At 39.1% G+C, this 20,413-nt stretch overlaps 3 protein-coding genes across 10 annotated transcripts; 1 reads left to right on the top strand and 2 right to left on the bottom strand.

Moving 5' to 3' along the window:
* Window positions 1–757: 757 nt before the first annotated feature.
* On the bottom strand, window positions 758–13,796 carry aifm1 (apoptosis inducing factor mitochondrion associated 1). Of its 2 annotated transcripts, none has more exons than XM_079451247.1 (17): window positions 13,493–13,796; window positions 10,101–10,231; window positions 9,868–9,967; window positions 7,157–7,372; window positions 6,893–7,047; window positions 5,600–5,730; window positions 5,374–5,464; window positions 4,790–4,874; window positions 4,618–4,694; window positions 4,131–4,239; window positions 3,565–3,672; window positions 3,174–3,262; window positions 2,931–3,071; window positions 2,663–2,805; window positions 2,347–2,471; window positions 1,966–2,150; window positions 758–1,860 (listed from the first exon to the last, which is right to left on the bottom strand). In XM_079451247.1, the coding sequence occupies exons 1-17, from the start codon at window positions 13,578–13,580 to the stop codon at window positions 1,789–1,791; spliced, it is 2,046 nt and encodes a 681-aa protein (XP_079307373.1). In that variant the 5' UTR covers window positions 13,581–13,796; the 3' UTR covers window positions 758–1,788. The 2 variants fall into 2 exon arrangements, with proteins under 2 accessions (XP_079307373.1, XP_079307374.1); XM_079451248.1 differs by having other exon boundaries at window positions 784–1,860; window positions 6,893–7,008; window positions 13,493–13,749.
* A 511-nt stretch (window positions 13,797–14,307) lies between these two features.
* tnfsf10l4 (tumor necrosis factor (ligand) superfamily, member 10 like 4) lies at window positions 14,308–16,720 on the top strand. Of its 2 annotated transcripts, none has more exons than XM_079487964.1 (5): window positions 14,308–14,892; window positions 14,985–15,113; window positions 15,200–15,245; window positions 15,377–15,442; window positions 15,563–16,720. In XM_079487964.1, the coding sequence occupies exons 1-5, from the start codon at window positions 14,719–14,721 to the stop codon at window positions 15,973–15,975; spliced, it is 828 nt and encodes a 275-aa protein (XP_079344090.1). In that variant the 5' UTR covers window positions 14,308–14,718; the 3' UTR covers window positions 15,976–16,720. The 2 variants fall into 2 exon arrangements, with proteins under 2 accessions (XP_079344090.1, XP_079344091.1); XM_079487965.1 differs by having other exon boundaries at window positions 14,582–14,892; window positions 15,575–16,192.
* nono (non-POU domain containing, octamer-binding) lies at window positions 16,136–20,406 on the bottom strand. Of its 6 annotated transcripts, none has more exons than XM_079487899.1 (10): window positions 20,145–20,406; window positions 19,383–19,530; window positions 18,890–19,083; window positions 18,325–18,626; window positions 18,152–18,247; window positions 17,677–17,873; window positions 17,320–17,504; window positions 17,205–17,235; window positions 17,004–17,083; window positions 16,136–16,921 (listed from the first exon to the last, which is right to left on the bottom strand). In XM_079487899.1, exons 2-10 carry the CDS (start codon window positions 19,528–19,530, stop codon window positions 16,829–16,831), a joined length of 1,326 nt encoding a protein of 441 aa, XP_079344025.1. In that variant the 5' UTR covers window positions 20,145–20,406; the 3' UTR covers window positions 16,136–16,828. The 6 variants fall into 6 exon arrangements, with proteins under 6 accessions (XP_079344025.1, XP_079344022.1, XP_079344027.1 ...); XM_079487896.1 differs by having other exon boundaries at window positions 16,178–16,924; window positions 20,145–20,396; XM_079487901.1 differs by lacking the exon at window positions 20,145–20,406 and adding an exon at window positions 19,941–20,138 and having other exon boundaries at window positions 16,366–16,921.
* Between the last annotated feature and the right edge of the window lie 7 nt (window positions 20,407–20,413).

Genomic DNA, 20,413 nt, shown 5'->3' with positions numbered 1-20,413 from the left:
TTTCAAATTTCTATTTTAACAAGTGAAGAAAATCTTTGCACTAAAAGAACATGGCTGACAACATGGGTTGCTTGACATATATTTTTTGTTGTCATTGCTGGAAGCTATAAGTGTCTTCAGATGTGCACAGAACCCACAAGAAACCATTTTTTTCATCATTAAAACAGAGGAACCGTACTTCAGGTACATGCCCATACAAAACTGACTCATATCAGTTTGGCACAAAAAAGCCATTAAATAAAGACGAATTAGAGAAATCGTGAGAATACACAGAAGAAATGACTGAAACAAGAAAATAAGCGAGACACAAGAGCTGTGTGTGCATGTTGAGTCAGAGCAGAAAACTAGGCCAGTGTTAATTTTAATGTATCTTCGCTCCGCAGTAAACCAAACCTGAGAAAAACAGACCCAGTTTCTCTGCGAAACACACACGCAACAGTCATGTCCATGACGTGTTAAAACAGAGACTTGACCTCGGGAGGAATTAGAGCTCATGTCTAAACCACATAGACTAGAAAAGGAACGAGATAAAGTGGACCATCACTCATGCGCACTTCGCCGTTTCTTTACATTAATTAGTCTTAACCAATCATGAATCATTCGTCATAATAAAATCTGATTTCAGCACAAATATTTAAGACATTCAGGCATTCTTAAGGGAGAACAGCTGATCCCTGAAAGAGGAGAATATTGTGTGTGCGTGAAGGGGTCACTAACATCCCCCCATTCATATGCTTGAGTGAAGATCACAGTCCTCAGCAAGTTTACCATCTCAGAAACCGCTTGCATTTCTGTGGAGTCCAAATATTTTATTTATTCATCTAAGCAGCATGAATGCTTCAACAGAAGGTATCCATCCATTAAAATACACCAAAACCTCCTTGCAAAAATAAGAAAAAAATAAAATGCTGGGTTTGCCACCATGAATGAATTACCAAGTCATAATAAATACCTGGTGACAAACTGAGAAAAACGCAATGATTAAGAATTCATGAAGCATGATTGTTTTTCATGGCTATCCCTCTGCAAACGGACATCACAAAGGGACAAATCTTATATTACTCTGCGTGTAAATAAGAGCACTGGTGGGTGTGGAAATAGGTCAAGGCTGTCATGGAGGAAGTTTAAGCGCAATGGCAGGTGTAATGAGTTAACATACTGAGATGCCCATTTACACATATCAAAAGCCTCAGGGTTACATGCATATCACGCTCATCCGCGTTCACACATAACTGAGGCAAATCTTCTCTGACAATCCCAAGCACTTTGGGAAGCAAGCTTTTGAAACTGTATTCACATGCTTTCATGTTTCAAGATTTCTTCTTGTTGTATTAAAATAAATTTTATTTGACTTTCAACTTGATCATGTTGCTTTAATATTGCTTACACAAAATACCATGTTGCCAATTGTCAGACAAATTTGTTTGTGGTTTTGTTCTACGTATCTATTACAACACACTATAAAGTTGATATTCCGGTCTGGTTTTGGGTAGCTTTTTAACAAGCAAGAAATCACAAACTTTAAATACAAAGAATGTAGAATTTGTTAAGTAGAAGAAGACCAGTACAAATTTATTAAATCCACAACCATAATGAAACCACAGTGCCACCCTGAGGCTCGGAAGCTGCACTCCATGTCCTGGTCTCAGAGTTCAAGGCCAAAACAGTTGACGACAGGCTAATGTAAACCTGCATGTGTTTGTTCTCTGTATGTGTGCGTGTCTTTTCACAAGTTCACTTCACAGACGCAAGATGAGATTCCTTGATAGAGTAAATGACTGAGATGGTTCAGTCCTCGTGGATGTTGAAAAGCTTGGCCACCTCGTTCAGATCTGAATGCTCCTCTCCGTCTTTGATGATCTACAGACACAGAAAATTAAGAAAAATGATCACATCTACCAGATGAGACACAGGAAAGCAGGTTCGAAAGAAAAATGGAAACGGAGCCTAAAAATCTCCACTCACCTTTCTTGCAATGGGCATTCTGTTAAAGACATTCCACAGGACGATACCGACCACCACTTTGTCCCTCAAGTAGAAAATCACACCTTTTCCATAATCCGCTTCCTGCTGGTTAGGAGGGGCCGCCGCTCCAGCCTTCACTTCTCCGGCGACTTCCTCAGTCTCGCTCTCAGAGCGGATGCCAGTACCTGTAGCCGGGGGAATAAAAAACAAATTAATTGATATTTCATATGAGGAAGCATAAACTGTATTCTTGATTATACTCCGAAAATCTCTGTTCATGCTCATACATTTGTTTAACATACTCTGTTTTCAGGACTGAAAATCATTTGAAGTGGTAATCCATTGTCGCAGTGATCTACATGTTGGCAAATGTTTGTGTACCTGATTGCTCTGTCGCAGCTTTTGGTGTGTCCTTGGCTGTGGCTTTAGCAAACACTGCTACGGTGGGCAGACTCCCGTCCACTATACCAATGGCTTCATACCCCACATCTGGGCCCAAATCACTCCTGTAGACAAGGACATAATTTGTAAGTGCTGAATATATGATAGCATCCACATTTACATGTCCTGCCTACTGGTTGATTAGAAACTAGGCTAACCAACTCACAGATATGGGAATAAAGTGAATAAAATATAAAGATCTTAATTACGTAAAATTGCAGTGTCAGCGTGTTGAAGTGTGTGCTTGCATGCATACCAGAACATGGACTGGTGCCAGTAGGGTTTGTGGGCTCCTGTCATGTTCTCTCCAGCCAATCGGCCGCTGACCACCGCATGATCATGATGCTCAACACGCCTACGGCCCAGTTTGATGTCATAAAAACATGCAGCATCTCCCGCCTGGAATGCAAATATGCTCCAATTAGAACCAAATCCATTTCAAAACAACAACCAATACAGTTTCTCTGTCACACCGTAGTAAAATAAAGACTCCTCTGTTTTGCTGTGAGAAATGCCCTACGTACCACCCAGATATTGGACCGAGCTTGGAGCTCAGCATTGACGCGGTACCCTCCGAAATCAGAGTCCACCTCCAGCCCGGCTGATTTGGCCAGTTCCACACTAGGCTCCAAACCAACAGCCGCCACAATGTGGTCCGTCGTCACCTAAAGCGACAATATTCTTTGAGTTAAGAAATTGATCACCATTAATTCAAAGCTAATATGATAATACAGTAGTGTACCTGGCTAAGATACAAGTGCACTTACCTGTCGTCCATCCTTTAGTTTGATCTCCAGTTTGCCATTTTTGTAGTTCACATTTTTAACCACTGCGTTTGTGATGACATTCACACCCTCTGTAAGAGGTCAAAGGGTTAGCTGTGCTGAACTTCAAAATGTCAATCTGTTCAAACAGGTTTCCTAAACACACTGTTATCTTAATGTTAATATATATATTTTGAAATATGAGCTGTTATTATTTAGGAACAACCTTGCTTTGTTTCCAAATAGAAATGATTCGCATTATACTGCTCACATTAAAATAAAAAAAGGAAAATCTGTGGCTTTCTGTGATTAAAAATATTTACTTTTTTTTAAACTTTTAATATTAAATTTAACTCTTGACAGTATTAGAGATATATTGTGATTACACTCTCACCTTTTCTGACTTTCTCAGTGGTCCAGTTACTCAAGTATTCAGGCAGAACTTTTCCCATGTTCCCCTTCTCTGGAAACAATTGGATCACCTCTAAATCAAGATCAGCAGCTGCCCCAATGTAGAAATGAACGCAATGAGAAAGAATGAGTAAGCAACGAGTTTCATAAAACCTATGTACATAATAAATAAAACACACACACGCACACTTCAGGAGGACGCTACTGTAAAAATTAAAGTGGGTAAAACTTCCGGTGAAGCAATGGAAGTGGTGTATTACACTAATTGAAGCGTTAAATAACTTCTTCTGACAACAGAAAAAGAGGCTGTGATTCATATTTTGAATAGGAACACTATTGTTTTATAGATTCCCGCATGAAACCAACAATGCACTGTTTATTGCTAAAAGCCAAACGTTATGAATACACCGTTCACAGATTGGGACACCGACAAATCACAACAGCCTGAGAAGATTGAACTGGAAGTTTCTCCAATCTTTCGGGCAAATCGTCATGGGGCGTAGGAAACTTGTGGATAACATAAGGTTATGAACAACTATTTAAACTCACATCTGCGACCAATGGCACATGCCAGCTCGCTACCCAGAAAACCTCCGCCAATGATTGTGATGGATTTCACTGCTCGGGTGATCTCCTCTAGAGACCTGAAATCCTCAATCTTCCAAAAAGACATATGATAGTTAGACTAGTTAGGAACATACATGGACGTATAGAACAACATAAAACAGAGTAGTACTTATCTGTTTAAACAGATATTTCTATCACTAATTTGACAAACACTACACTAAATGTTTTAGTTTTACTGAACAATGGCCCCTTCAGACAGTATTGCAGCTTTACACTGATGTAATTTATAAACCATCTCAAAAAGATGGTTGAATGAATTGAATTTAAAAGAGCTTATCCAAGGTTTGAAATATTATACTGTATAGTAACAATATCACTCTTCAAAACTGATCAGACTTTTAAAGACAACATACATTAGTTTTAATATGACACTAAATCAGTTACCATTAAAAGACTTTAGTCAACATACTTTCCTAAAAAGCGTCGTCCTATTCTTCACCTCCTCTCCTGCCCTTTCAATCACTTGCAGGTTCCTAGGCACCCCACCTATACACACACACACGAATGTGCATAAATGCACATACGTACACATATGGTTATACACTCTATTCCTGGTTATCTTAAAAGTAAAATGATTTCACCTGTGGCAATGAGGCACTTATCATAGGAGATCTCTGCACCATCACTCAGTTTGATTTTATTTCCCCTGACATCCATGTGAACCACCTACACAGTGGACACAAACACACATTCAGGGTAACATTTAGGACAACTAATCCACACAGTTTTGCATCAATAAAACACATTCTCTTGCTCAGTGAGCTCAGCAATTTCTTATTCATGAGCCGGAATGTCTAAAAATCTGATCCGGGCTTCCTGCCGAGCCCAGATCAATGATGAAATGTATCTGTGTGGACAAATGCAAGGTCAGTACTGAGAAATATATGTTGTGGTGGTCATTTTGTGAGATATTACCGGGGGGGGGGGGGGGGGGGGGCTACTAACAGCAAAATAAGGCAAATACTTTAAATATGCAGAACCTAAGAAAATAATGGCTGTGAACAGGAATGAGATCTGAGATCTCATTCAGACATTCCATTGTGATGTCACTCTTATTTTAATCATCATGAATCATATTTGTTTGTATAAACACAATACGGAAAAGCTCTCACAGTGAGGTTAAAAAATTATCTTGAGTTGAGTTTCTTGACCATGGGTTTCTTACCTTACGACCAGTGAGCACAGCCACACCGCCGTTCTCCACCTTCGCAAGATCCGCAGGACTGATGTAGAATGATGGAGGCTGGAAATAAATACTGAAAAAAGTAAAAAAAAAAAAAGTAAATCACACAATTTCTACCAATAATTTTATTAAGTAATGAAATCTATAACACTAGATGTAGACGGTATGCAGAAGTGTGTGGTCCTGGATTGATCATTTAGACACACACCTCCTTTCTTTGCCGTTCCACTGTTTGAAACGCAGTGTTTCCGTGACCTTTGGGTCATACGAGAACCAGAGATCTTTAGAGAGAGGGGGTCTCATGTAGGGCAGGTCAGATTCTTCTGTAACAATCAACACCTGTAACAAACACAATTTAAAACTTGTCAAACATTTTGAACGATCTTTAATGAGGCAGACAAAGGTAAGGTGCAATGTTGAGATTCAGGAGGCATCTAGTGGTGAGGTTGCAAATTTCAACCAACAGCTCACTTCCCGCCATCCCTTTCAAAGAACTATGGCAACTGACACAGGACAAACATGTCGTCATGATTTCACTTCTTTACCAAAGATAACATGTAGGGCTGTACCCTGGCCGTGATAACCACACCACCGAAGTGGTAAAGTGCGATGAGGGCGGTGAACTGCCAGTGGCGGTAGTGTACGTTTCTGTGCCAAATATGAATGTAAACAAAATGACAGTTGCAATAAGGATGCTTATTTGAAGCCTTTCAGTTGTGGATGGTTTTATTTAAAAGATAATCCGAAAATTTATAGTCGACGTTAAACGCATATTGGCTAAACAAAGGTTTAGTACAGTAGGTTAAGTACACAGGGTTGTTTGTAGATTTTCTGAAATGATATATTGATATTGATTTGATCTTAAAAAAAGAATAAACAGTGCTAGTTTTCCTGGCATTTTGGCAAATACGTGTTTTATGAAACCTAATACACTTTGTGTGTTCTCTGCTTTCCATCTTCATTTTGAAGTAAACATTTTTCGTTCTCTTTTAAAGATCAGATAGTGGGGCCCCATACACACCTTCGCCTTGGGCACCCAATTTGCCTCTCTGCCACTGCACGTAGGTCAACCATTTTGTTTTCAAGACGGCGAATTTCACCGAAAGGTGAGTGATTTTCACGCCTGTGTTATATATAGCCGTGTTTTATACTATACAGCATTTATAGTATACAGTGTGGTAAATTTATTAAACGTAATAAATGTAATAGAACAAAACAAACAAAGACGAAGCTATTGACAGAGAGGAACGCAGCTATTGACAGAGAGGAAGTAATTCAGACGGTGTGACAGAAACATAAAGTTGCGCAGCACCACCTTGTGTACCGGTGTGTTTCTGTCTTTACATTAAGCCCCATCCATATGAGGGAGTGAATCTGTACGTTCACTCAGCTCATTGCTAGTGAAAATCGTTTGGGTATGTACACCGTAAAACATCACAAAAAACGCTGGCGATATGCTTGTACGATTATCATCCCGGTGTGGACAAGCCATTAGACTCACCCTGGCACCAGGGTCGCTTGCCCGAATGGATCTAGCAGCGGCAAATGCAGCTGTGCCTCCACCAATCAGCAGATAGGGGGCGTGTTCAGGGACATCTGAATGAGTGGCAGTGGGTTCTATGGGCACATTAGCAGAAGCAGGTTCAGCGATCACACCTGGTCAAATAAAGATCAATTTAGTACAAACAAACAAATAAACCAAACACTAAGTTAGCATTGTGGTGCATTTAAGCGTATGCCAGTGCTGCAGATGTGTCAAGCTTACCAGTCTCAACAACAGGAGCTATGGGTTCTTCACTCTGTTTAACTTCTGGAGCGTCCAGTTCCGGTGATTCTAAAACAGGTTCGGAACTAGAAGCTTCCACGGTGGGTTCCGTTACAGGCTCTTCAACAACAGGTTCCGATACAGTAGGTTCTTCAACAGATGGTTCTGTTACAGCAGATACCTCAGGTTCCACTATGGGAGCTTCAGCAATCACCTCTAATTCCACAGAACAAATATGTTTGACAGAGGATCAAAATACAAATCTCACTCTAAACAAGATTGCAGAGTTTTTTCTGATTATGAATATAAAAGATGGCACGTCTGACAAGTTTGGACTCATTTGGGGTTGGCTTCTTTTAATGAAAGAGGAAGTATCGTTTTCCAAGGTCAGGGATGGATTTGTAGTGAAGAAAAGGGTCAAACAAAAGGAAGAGTATAATAGTTCTGGAAGAATGTGAAGGAGTCTTGCACATTCCCTAACCCTAACCCTAAACTCCGCTATAGTAATGCACATCATGTCTTTTTTATGAGGTTCTCTCATTCTCTAAAACACAATAACATCATTAATATTCGAAGTCTTCACAGGGCTCCTGTTTGTCAATTTTGTCCACCCATTCTTGGTTGTAAGTGCAGATGACCCTGTATTTGTGATTTCCAGAGCTGGGTCCATGTGTGCTGGTGACCATCAAAAAGTCCAACAAATGCAACTTGAAAATGAACAGGAAACTGCTTTCTTTCCTGAACCTGAGATCTTCAAAGATGGGCGGATCATCTAAAAACCAACTGGATAATCTAACGTCTAGATATCTTTCCAAACATTTTGAAATGGACAACGACACAGCAGAACAGTGGGTACAAAACAGTACCATTAGTTAGTGAGATGGATCGTTAAAAAAGGAAAGAATATAATGATTTTGTTAAGTTTGGTTGGCTGTTATGGTTTGATGATGTGTGACACAAAGACAATGGTCCGCTAAAACATGAAGGAAAAGAACTTCAGGAATGTTCACAAAGACAATGAAAGAACTTCATTCAACATCACCTCAGTCCAAACATTAAAGAGCTGAAACATTAACTCCTTTTCATTTATACCATATTACCTTCTCAATTTGTAAAGGAGTTCATGATAATTTATAATAAAGCAATGGATTTCTCTTAGTTGGGTGAGGAATGTCAATGGAGATACCCAAAAGGCAAATCACACAATTTTATTCTCAAGTGAAATCACACTCTTCACATGAAGGACAGTTGTAAGAAACCGGTGTAAAAAAAAACTCTAAAAATAGTTAGCATTATTAATTTGTGTCAGATGTTTTACCACAAAACCATTCAGAGAAAAGTGCACAGCTTGTGGAGAAGTTTTAGGAGAGGAAATCTAAAAGGAATTTAGTAGAAACATGTCTCATGTAGCACATAGTGTCCTAGGAATCATGCAAACTTAAAACTGAGGCAAGCTGGTCAGACACACGCCAAAAGGAAAGAAATCATAAGACAGTAGAGAAAAAACACAAGAGTATAGCTAAACAGCCAAACCTGCTCTGGGAATATAAGCAATAAGTTACAAATAAAGTTAGTAATTTAACAAAATATTACTTTTCAAGTCAACTTCAGTTGCATATAACCATAATGCATTTATGATGATGTTTATATTCACAAAATACTGCTTTAACTAAATATATAATATTTGGTTATTTGAAGCTGAAAGATAAATATTGAATGTAATTTATCCTCAAGTAATCAACATTAGCACAATTATGCTATGGAAATAAAATAAAAAACTAGAGTTGACTTTAGATCAAGTCCATATGTGCTGGTCCTTGTCAAAAATCCTCTTTAACATGTAGGCAAAACGTAGGCTTCCAACAGCAGAAAAAACATTATAATATAAACTTTCACTGAGACAGAAAGTTCATAACAGCCAGTGGGTGCAGTGACATGCATATCTAAACATATCTAAAATGACAAGCGTCTGTTCTGATATTTACCACCCTCAAACCAAGCCAAATATGCTAAATGGAAAACTTCAAAAACCATATTGTTGTGGAAATGACAATTCTAAATAACATGTTACATAACTCCTTATTCAGATGAAGCAACAAGTACTACAGGGTCTCATACGGCATGAGAAGAACATTCTGTGCTTGTTACTGCACTCACCAAGCATGTCGTTTGCATGTGGGAACCTCATTAATGAAACATTCTTCATATAACTGGCAAATTCCCTATGAAATCAATTTTATCAAGGTTCTGGTTTGCCCTACCCATCCTAACTCCATTGGGGTTAAAAGAATGACATCAGAGAGAGAAATCTACACGTTTAGATTTTGAATAAAGATTAAAAATATATTTTTAATCTTTAGATTTGGACGGTTGAATTCTTCGCTACAAAACCAGGAATGGTTTTGTAGCGTAAATTTTGTATTTGTGTAAGTTATGTAAAGAATATTTCATCTGGACATTTTCTGAATGATCTTTATACTCTAAACTCAGATTTTCCTGAGGTGTCTTGTACGTGTGCTAAGCCTTTAATTCAATTGTTATTTCAAAGGAATTTGGCTTAAAGAGGCACAAACCAGGACTGTTTAAGTGTTTTGAAGGAAATAGCTTGACAGAAGTACAACTGCTAAATCAATGTGGCAGTTATTCTTATAATTTCATTGGTGAGTGTATTTGATAGTCAATATATGCGTGACAATTGTGTGTTAACTTACCTACAGCCTCAGCAGCTTGCCGCCCTTGTTTTGGTCTACTGGCAATTTCTAGCATTCGCTCATTATACCTTTCCTTGTCCCCTGAGATAGTGCTGTAGGCCTTCAAATACACAAACAAACAAATAACACTATAACTGGAATCGTACAACTTTGAATGATAAATGCAGCCTATATTCAGTTTCAGTGCAAGACATCTAAAATATGAGGATCATAATAAAACAAGTCATACTTACATAATAACCTGTTCCTAGACATGTTGCTCCAATCAGAACAAAATAAAGGGTGTTCTCCGCGCCCCCTCCTGTTGGCCCTGATGACATCTGGGCCTTCTGCATCATCTCCAGCCTTCTCCCATGTCTCAGCACTGAATCGATCATGACACATATGTATTACAAAACAACAAATTCATAAAGATTATAACAAAGGGGTATTTTTTAGATGCATTGGATAGTAATAATGCTAAACCTAAATACAGCAAGAACTTTAGCTACACAAAAAAAGCTTACACCTGTAGGTCAGGTCACGCGGGCCGATCAGACGGAACATGTTTTTCGCGGTTAGACACCTCTCTTTTGAATAGTTTTCAGTTGGCGGGGACACATGTGCCTTTTTCCCCACAGTCCAATCTAATGAATGGGGAGGTGGGACTTCCGTTGTGGTGATGGAACTTTACAGTTGCTTGAAACGTCCGGAGACCATAGACATAATAAATACCTAGACGTGGCATTGGCCGCTCTGCTCTGCTGTCAACGGCGCCGCCATATTAGTTAGGGCCCACTAAACTAATAGAAGTGAATGGGAGAGCTGAGCTTTTTCGGCATTAAAAGCACAATCACGTTTACATTTCAATGGTTTGCAATATTCGTAGAGTACAAATGTATCATGTCCCTTGGTACTTAACAATTGATTTTAAAGTATAACTAAAGAGATTGTCATAATGAGTTGTGAAATATACTTATTAATTGAGCCTGTTAATTAAGGAGAATCCACTAGATGGCACCATGTTCAGTCATGGGCTATGTTGAATGAATGATTGAGAATAGCGCTTTATTGTACACCCAAAGCGCTTTACAATCATATGATGGGCGTCTCTCCTCTACTACCACCACCAGTGTGCAGCATACACTTGGATGACGCGACAGCAGCCACAGTGCAATGGCGCCAGTGCGCTCAACACAATCCAGCTATAGGTGGAGCGAGAGCGATAGATAGATAGATAGAGCCAATTCAGAGGGTGGGGATTGTTAGGAGGCCATGTTTGACATGGGCCAGTGAAGGGAATCTGGCCAGGACATTGGGGTTACACCCCTACTCTTTACGAGAAAGTGCCATGGGATCTTTATTGACCACAGAGTGTCACTTGGATAAGCAGACTTGGAAGTATTAGTCGAGAAATAAAACACATCATGTTAAGATTTTTTTCTGAGTTTTATTTGAATCATCCAACAAAACAACCAAGGTAAACTGATTAAATTTACTGGGAAAATGGCTTTTTCGCTCATCATTTTATACAATTTTAAAAACAAAGATGTTCTTTTATGAATCCGGTAAAACAATTAGAGCAGTAAAACATGTATGTGAGAGTAAAACAAATTACTCTGTGGTGCATTATAAATAGTATTAAATATGGTAATAAGACCCAACCAGGTTTTCCCAAGATTTTAAAGTGTACGAGCCGTGTTCTAATTGTGCATTTCATCTACCTGAAATTACAATTATTAAGCCTAAATGAATGCTCGACAAGCTTGGGTTTTAACAGTTTTCCGTATGACAATAAATATTCTTTTGAAATCCTACCATCTTTATCTGGAGCATTAACGTTTCTGTATTCCACGTATAAATAATAAAGTATTGGAATTAGTTGAGAAATTAAACCGTTATTGTGTTTATAACCAGAAGACCGCCGCTCCACCATTCGCTTGTATGTGTTTATAGTCGGCTTTTGCCCTGACCAATATGGCATCGGTATTGATGCATGATTCCGCAGACAATGGTCTGTCTAGTTATTATACATGTCTATGATGGAGACTGTGAAGATGCAGGAGAAACTTGTGGTGGCTGTCGCAGGTTAACTGATTAAGGTCGGCGCGAGCAACCTCTGCTTGTACATGTTTTAAAGTTTATTCTGATATGACAGTTAATAGCAACTGGAGAGCTTGCGCTAGATTCATTGATGTACAGTACAGCTGTTCTCTAATTTAAAGTCTTAACCATGCTCAAACTAAATATTTGACATTTCTGTCACATCACACACTACAAAATAATTTTAAGATTATCGTACCAGAGGACACGTGTATCACGTGAATTCACCAGAAAGCATTGGACATTGCGAAGCGACAACTTTAAGGAAACATTATAGGAGGTATTTGTTTACGTTTCCAAATTTCAACAAGCTGTCTGTACATCTCCGTTATCCAACGAACTGCGTTTACATTATTACCGTCCTGTGACTGTCAGTCACTCATATGAAGGTAAATCAGTAACGAAACTTGAGAGCATGTAGAGTTTAATTTGTGAACTTGTAAAGTAAGTATTTGTACCTGCACACTAAAATGTGACCCAATCAAAGACCCAATGTGAAAACTTGTTCAACTGAAGTTGAATGTTGAGATTTGCACCCGTGGACAAAACCCAAATCTGTCTTCTGAATCTGAAGTGGCAGAAATTCTTTGAAAAACTGGCATTTAAAAAATGCATTGGCAGTTACATTTACACGTTTACATTTAGTCATTTGGCAAACGCTTTTATCCAAAGCGACTTACAGATGAGGAAACATTGGAAGCAATTATAACAACATAGGCAACAAAATACATAAGTGCATCAAACTAGTCCATTAAAGCCTAGCACAGCATACAAATCAATTGCACATATACACGTTTTCCTAGATTCAGATTTGAATTGCAACCACACATAGGCATCTACAACCTCTCAAATCGGTCACTGCACTTTCAAATCTTCCTGCCTTGACTTTTGCTACTACTTTCGCTATAAACCTCTGCAAAACTAACTTGTGCACTTCAAATTCAGAAGACAGATTTGGGAGTTTTGTCCACTGCAAATCTCAACATTCAACTTCAGTTTTTTATTTTACAAATTTTCACATTGAGTGTAAATTTTAGTGCAAATACTTACTTTACAAGTTCACAAATAAAAATCTACATGGTGTCAAGTTTTGCTACAGATTTACCTTGATCCATTCCAGGCATTAGTGTTTCCACAGTGATGCGTTTCCCTCACTGAATGTGTCTATTACAGAAAACGTCATTTTGATACATTTTTAAGGGGATTCGCAGTATTTCCTTCAACCCGCATAGCATTCATTTATAAACTGATTGACAGTTCATTGAGTCACAAACGCGTCCTAGAGTGCAAGTTTAACGCCACACCGACCTTGGCACAATTACAACACTTGGCGTATATTCGACCTGTTGTATCAAATATACATATTAAGACGGAATGCACATACAACGCAATTATATTACAGTTTATTTGTTAAAGGATGTTGAAACTGAAAAGTTATCGTATCCATGTATTGCCCTGAGTGTTTAATGTTTAACGTCAAACGCATTTTCTGCTAGACTGGAGTGAAACGAGAGCGCTAAGTTTACAGGCGCCATTAACTTGCCTGATTTTCTTGCATTCTGTAGACACAAAGTGGATGAAGCCCGAGCCAGCGGAGCCAGTTTGTTCCATACGGTCTTGCACTTAAACATCGCTGTGATAACGGCAGCCTTGGGAAAGTTCACCACCACGTTCAACGTACAAGGCCGGAGACCTTCTCAGGTCATTCAGCTCATGCAAGCGATTCCGGTCTGCGCTGACGATCCGCCCTCTCCTCGCACTGATTGACTGCAGAGTTTACGGATTATTCGAAGATTGGTTGACGCGTCTGCCTGTTATGTTATGTTATATTAGCGTCAGCCAACGATGATTGGTTGTTTGTAGAGCTCGTATTATACACGCGATAGGCCGTGTGACAAGATTCCGCCCATTTCACGTCTTGCAATATCTTATTACGCTGATAAAATGGATATTTGTATTATTGTCACTGGCTGGCTTACGACTTTTATATTCTAAATACCCTAAAGGTTATTTTTAATATTATTGTATATAGAATATGTTATTTATTTTATAATTTTATACTTATTATTTTCCTTAAGTTTTTCGAAACGTCTTAAGAAGAAACAAGTACATATTATAATAATATAATCGTATCTGTTACAATAAGTCAATTAAATTAAATTAGTGGTGTAGAATGCTTTAACATTTGGAAAAGGCATCAAAATACTTGATTTGATCTATTGATTGTACTCACAATATTCAACATTTTCTTTGTTTAAACTCAATTTTAACGACCTACTTAAAAAAACAAGGAATACTTTTAAATTAATTTATGATTTGCTTATTTTGTTATCATTAGTTGTGCCGCTGGAGTGGAATGAGATCATTTAAGGGGATTATTATCAGTGTGTAGCCTAACCTTTTTTGGTTGTCCCCTTCTAAAAATAAAACTGTCTAAATATAATTTCCCTCTCTAGTCTAAACAAATACCATTTTAAACTTAACAAATGCTTTGTTTGAAATGTGTTTCTAGATTTATTTATTTTAATTTATGTAAGTGCTCATTCATAGGTTTTACAGTTTACATCCATTATACATTTTGGACGCCAGCAGGTTGTATAGGCATAAATGGGCGGAGCGTTTCATATGGGACTTTCCTTAGAGGAAAACAAACTTATGTGCGGAAGAGCAGAAAACAGTACACAACGACATTGGACTTAAGTTAGGATACCAGCCCCGGGTTACTTTCGCTTTCTGCCATGCGAGTATTCTGCAAAACACTCTCGCAATATGACATCAAACCTTCAAATCAGTCCCAATTATAGCCAGCTGGACGAAACCCCATCTGAAAACAAACCTGCAAGAGGAAAGTACATATTCTTCTTGGTTCTGACTCTATTATTAGGCACGGAAACGTTGATCACGGCTTTTCTTCTGTTTAATGTTTGGGAGGATATTCAGAGAGTGAGTTTTGTGACACATTCAAGCAATTTACGAGAAAACGAAAACAAGCAAAATGCATTTGGTTCTAACTAGCCTATTTTTATATTTTTAAGACAGATGAAGCAGGCGGAGAGGGAGGATATCCAGTCCACTGTCTTTCCTCAGATCTCACACAAACAGCAGGTCGACAGATCTCAAGTTGTGACATGTTTAATGAAGAACTGAAACGAAGTGCACAACAGGTATTGGCCCCATGAATCTGAGAATTCTTTTTAAATGTAGCCTATATCGCGTGCTCGATTTTGACAGTGACATGCGTTTTGTATAGAGATTGCTGTTGGACATACATAATTCTCTACTGGAGGCTTTAGGAGGTAAATATAATATATACTGCTATATAGGCCTAGCCTACTTTTTATTCCCACTCTAACCATTGAATTCATTCGATTTTTTTCTATTCATATTCGTAATGTTAGTTGAAGTGCAATTCATTTGTATTTTACAGAACACAACATCACCGATGTTTTAAAACCAGCCGTGCACGTAGGAGCGAAACAGGGGCCGCAAATTGGTAAGACCTTCCCCAACGCTTGAAACACTCACTGCTTTCCCATTGTGTAAAAAGCTTAAAATACGATGGTTTTGTTAAGTCAATGAATGCTATATTGATAACAAAACCTCACTTAACCAGATGGTTCTGCAGACGTGGTTTCTACACTGCATCGTATTCAGTGGGACAACACGGGGGGCCAAATCAGCCAGGGCTTAATGCGCCTCAGCACCAGCGGAGAAATTGCTGTGCCACGAGACGGAATTTACTTCGTTTTCTCTCATGTTAATTTCGAAACGCACAAAGAAAATGGTTTGCATTTTATGCAGTACTTATACAAGACGACAACGTCCTTTCCGTGGCCAGTGATGCTCGCAAAAGCCGTGGTTACCACTTGCACGAGCCGCAGGCCAGGTGTACAGCTTTATTCCAGTCACCAAGGGGCGCTGTTTCGCTTGGAAAAGGGTGATAGGCTTTCCCTATACGTGTCAAACATAAACTCCGTGCGCTTTCCTCGGGAGGCAACTTACTTTGGGGCATTTATGATAAACTAACAAGAACGCTTGCTTTTTACAAAAACTACACATGTATGATATTGAAGTGAAGTATATTAAGTATACGTGAATATATAAATACGTTTGAATAAAGGTTTCAAGACGTTAAACTTAGCACATTTATTTGCCTTTTAATTGTAAGTTTATACATATGAATTTTCTCTCGAGATTTATTCATGTGCATTTAAATGGCTCCTTATTAAAAGGTTATCCTTGCATTTTCTGTATTTATTGGGTTTGTGAGGACTGTGCAATAAGTCATCTTTGCATTTCCTTTTGGTGCTGTTAATGGTGCATATATGCATAAATTGTTCTTTTTAACAGCTCTCATGCACAAAAAAGACAAATACTTAAGACTGTACCCAAGAATACTGTTGGCAAGACTGGACTGTATGTAACATGTAGTTGTGAATTTATTTCAAGTTGTCTAGAAGGCAGGCATTTCAGAGGCAAAGACAAAATCTAATGTCTACAATGGAAATCATAGCTGTGTAATTACAAAAACAGGACAACATAAAAAAAGGAACAATGGAGCTATACAATGCTGAATGTTCACCCAGTGCCCGTTCCCCTGCACAAAACTCCCTTTTGGGTGTGAAGGTTTTAGAGTAATCATTGCAAGGATCTTTCACCAGTTTATCGGCCAGAACTGGACTCAGTTTCTGGAAACAACCCCCTGAGGCTCATGGGGGTGAAAAATTTTAGGGGGTAACTTAAAACTATTTCATTCTATGTTTAAAATGTTTGCCCAAACAAATCCAATCTGTGCAATGCACACACAGGCTCTACAAAACACCTACTTAAAAATATTTTACATTATGTAAAAAACAAAAAAGACATTTTGAATATGGTCTCAGAATCTGCGGCGTTTGTTGGCGCCAAAGTCAATAGGAGGTCCAGGACGGGGGAAAGGAAGAGGCAAACCACCAGGATTATTTGCAGAACCCTGCTAATGAAAAATGACAAGAGCTTAAACACCGTATTCTCTGCATGATGGGCTGAATGCTGTGTGTGGCAGTGATCTGTACCTCATTGGGAGCCATACTAGCAGGTCCTGTTGCTGTGGTATTCCCACCCATCGGACTCCTGTTCACGGCCATTCCCTGACCTTTTACAGGCAAAGCAGAGATTAATACCTTATTAATATTTATACATTAAAATTCAGTGGAGTGCGGAAAAGTTTGTGCTTTTTTATCAGATGTATATGAGTTTCTGCATCTCATTCTCACCTCCCATTTGAATCCTCATATCTGGTTCTCTCTGAAAGAGCAAACAACCATTATTTCAAGTAATCAGAGAATAGGAATATAACAGTGTAAATAGTGAAGCAGAGCATGTATTTACTTTCTCAGAGAAGTTTCCTCCCTGTCCCTGCTGTCTCCTCATCAGGTCCTCAGTGTGGGAACGCATCTCCTCTTCTCTCCTCCGTCGCTCCTCTTCTTGACGCAGCTCCATCTGCTTCCTCTTCTGCACCTCCTGGTTGTGAGCTTCCTCCATTCTCCGCAATTCTTCCTGTCTGCGCAGGAGATCTTAAGAAAGAGACATTTCTAACTTAATTGAAGGGTTTAACTCAATTTTTTGGGCACGAAATCTCTACAAAATTAAAGATGTACAAGCTTCTATTCTATATACATCAAAAGAAACACCAGCAATATTTGCTGTTAAGTGTCCAAATATTTTTTTTTAAAGAACAGCACTCACCTTGTCTCATCAGCATGACTTGGTGCTCATGTCGCGCTGCTTCCATTTCAACCTCCAGTTTCTCTTGAGCCTCTTTGATGTTTCGCTCCACCTGTTCGTACTGTTGCTTCTCCATCTCCATCAGGGCCTTCCAGCGCATTGCATACTCGTACTCGAATGTGCCAGGCTGGGCGAACCGGGGTGGCTGCTCACGCTCCCTGATAAAAAGAATGAATGTTAAATGCAGGTTAAAAAACATAGAAACTGCAAAATACGAAAGTTTCTACATCAGCGAGTGACATGTGAGAGTTACATTTTGTATTTTGCTCTAAGGGCTCTCTCTTTAGTAACAATTATATAAAGAACATTTATCATTATGGATGGATGACTTTTTTTGAATTCAAAGATCACTGAAATACATATCAGTGACTGCAAATCATGGATAACGACCAGTTGACTGTAAATCACTTGCACATGAAAACACAAATTAACTCACTTGTGGAACAAGGCATTTTTGTTAACAAGTCTCTCAGGAAGTCCCTCATCTTCATCCTCCTGGTCCATCGGCTCAACAGTAATAGGCCGGGGGAATCTGCATATGTGGAGCAAAATTAAACAAGCAGCTTCTATGAAAATTATTCCTAACATTCAGCAGACCCGCAGACTCACGCTGTAAGGAGAAAAGCTCCTTCTGTGCAGCGGTCCAGAGCTTTCCTAGCAGAGGGTTTGTTGGTAAACTCAACAATGCCTTTCCCAGATGGCCTGCCGCGGTCATCCACGATGACAATGGCCCGTTCGATCGGGCCGAACACAGAGAAGGCCTCCTCGAGAAGCTCGTTGGACACAAACTGTGGCAAGTTCTTGACCGTCAGCGCAGCACCATGTGTGGCAAAACGCACGCGGATTTGCCGACCGCGGAAAAGAGAGTCATCCAGTTCTGCCTTTGCAATGGAAGAGAGGGTCCTTGTTTCCTAATGAGGGAAGAGAAGTGTGTCAAGGTAAATCGAACTTTGAGTCAACATTCTTCGAGATGCACAAGTCCTTTTGGATAACCTATAAACTTTGAAAATTTAAATCAAACAGATGATGTTGAGCAGAAAGAAAAGGAAGGAAATTAGTATTTAATATTAACATAAAAACTATTAAAAACCGTATACCATTAAGGGTTAATAACAAATAAGGAATAAGAATAAACACCAGATCAACATCATGTCTTATTTCTGGTCAGACTTACCAGTCTGATGAAACCAAAGCCTCGATCCTTGTTGATGAATACTTCAGAAGGTTTGCCATATTTGGAGAAGAGATTCTCCACATCCTCCTCTGTGGTTCCCGCAGGCAGGTTCCCCACAAACAACCTACTCCTCTGCGTGTAAGTCTTCTCTCCCGGCTTCCTGAAGTTCTGCAGATCTATAGTAAATGCAGGATCTGGAGAAGAATAACTTCAGTCAGTGAGTTCATGTTAGGCTAGATAACTAGGTTAACTCTGTGATTTGGATGTGTAAATGTTTATAGTCACTTTATAGCTTTGTGCTCTATGATTTTGTTTATAAAAACAAAACAACCGCTAAACAACAATCAAACAAAGTCCAGCTAGGCAACACAACTGTTGGTCATCAGATATCTTATTTGCAGCATGATATCAATGTTGTGTCCGAGGTGGGTGTGAGAACAACCCAGTAAACTTTTATCGTAGGTTTTATTTAGCCTAAATGATGATTGCTTACTTGAGCTGCTAGGATCTCCAGAATCAGTATGCTGGCCATTGCTGTCGCCTCCTGACGGATTCCTCTGTTGTTCCTGCTGGGGGTTGGGCTGCTGTCGCGGAGGACCGTGGTTCTGCTGCTCTGAACGATGTCCTCTGTTTTCCTGCATCTAATAAAGGTTAGAATTGTAAACAAAGCCATGCTAAAAACATGGACCTAACCATTCTTGCTTAAGCATGGATTCGCTGAGTTTCAGACACCCCTGGTATGTCCATTTTTGTTAGTATACACTCAATAAATCCAAATTTGACAAATCACTGCATTGACAAATAACACGCAAATTAAATGTTAGTTACTATTAACATTTAAAATTGTATAACAAACGATCACAAAATGTGTCTCAATATTGTTAGAACTACTGGTCATTTTGAGAGTCTCCTATCTTATGTGTAAATTGTTGTCTTTGTTATACATATGATGTGTGATGGCTTCGGTACATCGTATGGTCTAACAACCCATCTGTTATTAAGAATCTAGTTTTAATACTCACGTACAGTACGTATTTAATAATAGCTTTACCATATATTATTTTCTAAATGTCCAATATTTAAATGAATTAGCGTTTTGGGTAACGTTAATTGTACCGGAGCCTTAGCCGGGCGCTAAACTCAACACAGCTTGCAACACGGGCCTGTCTCTAGCCGATATACACGGAGATGTTTAGAGCAGAGTTCAAAGCATGCATCGTATGCGATAAATATGAACAAAAATACACTTACTTACCTTTCAACGCAGCCTTTTTTATCCGATTCAAAAACACACGCAGCGTCGATCACAAAGAGGAGATGGGCGGAACAGCTCACACCGCAACCTGCTGCCTGCTCAACTGCTCATTGGCCGGCGCTCCTCCGTCCGCCTCAGCTGCGCTGTTCCCTATTGGTCTATTTCACGACAATAAAGTGACGAACGGACATTTCTAGCGTTTAATTGGTCGGCATCGTTTTTGAACCATTTGATAAAATTCGATAGGTCGCTTAAGACAGGAAGTGACG

The sequence above is a fragment of the Barbatula barbatula genome (genome assembly GCF_947034865.1).
Source record: "Barbatula barbatula genome assembly, chromosome: 2".
Classification (NCBI taxonomy): Eukaryota; Metazoa; Chordata; class Actinopteri; order Cypriniformes; family Nemacheilidae; genus Barbatula; species Barbatula barbatula.
Note: the sequence above shows the minus strand (reverse complement) of the source record. Positions and strands in the feature narration are given on the sequence as shown.

What these genes read in the sequence shown, in the direction of transcription:
- aifm1 (XM_079451247.1), bottom strand. Translation starts at nt 13,580, where the DNA reads ATGTTTAAGTGCAAGACCGTATGGAACAAACTGGCTCCGCTGGCTCGG. An exon ending in AGCTCCTGTTGTTGAGACTG is followed by an intron (nt 7,048 to 7,156) that starts GTAAGCTTGACA and finishes TTATTTGACCAG; the next exon opens with GTGTGATCGCTGAACCTGCT. An exon ending in CTGTGCTCACTGGTCGTAAG is followed by an intron (nt 4,875 to 5,373) that starts GTAAGAAACCCA and finishes TCCACTGTGTAG; the next exon opens with GTGGTTCACATGGATGTCAG.
- tnfsf10l4 (XM_079487964.1), top strand. Translation starts at nt 14,719, where the DNA reads ATGACATCAAACCTTCAAATCAGTCCCAATTATAGCCAGCTGGACGAA. An exon ending in TGAAACGAAGTGCACAACAG is followed by an intron (nt 15,114 to 15,199) that starts GTATTGGCCCCA and finishes CGTTTTGTATAG; the next exon opens with AGATTGCTGTTGGACATACA. An exon ending in TCTACTGGAGGCTTTAGGAG is followed by an intron (nt 15,246 to 15,376) that starts GTAAATATAATA and finishes TGTATTTTACAG; the next exon opens with AACACAACATCACCGATGTT.
- nono (XM_079487898.1), bottom strand. An exon ending in AAAAATGCCTTGTTCCACAA is followed by an intron (nt 17,874 to 18,151) that starts GTGAGTTAATTT and finishes TCTTTTTATCAG; the next exon opens with GGAGCGTGAGCAGCCACCCC. An exon ending in TATGAGGATTCAAATGGGAG is followed by an intron (nt 17,084 to 17,204) that starts GTGAGAATGAGA and finishes TGCCTGTAAAAG; the next exon opens with GTCAGGGAATGGCCGTGAAC.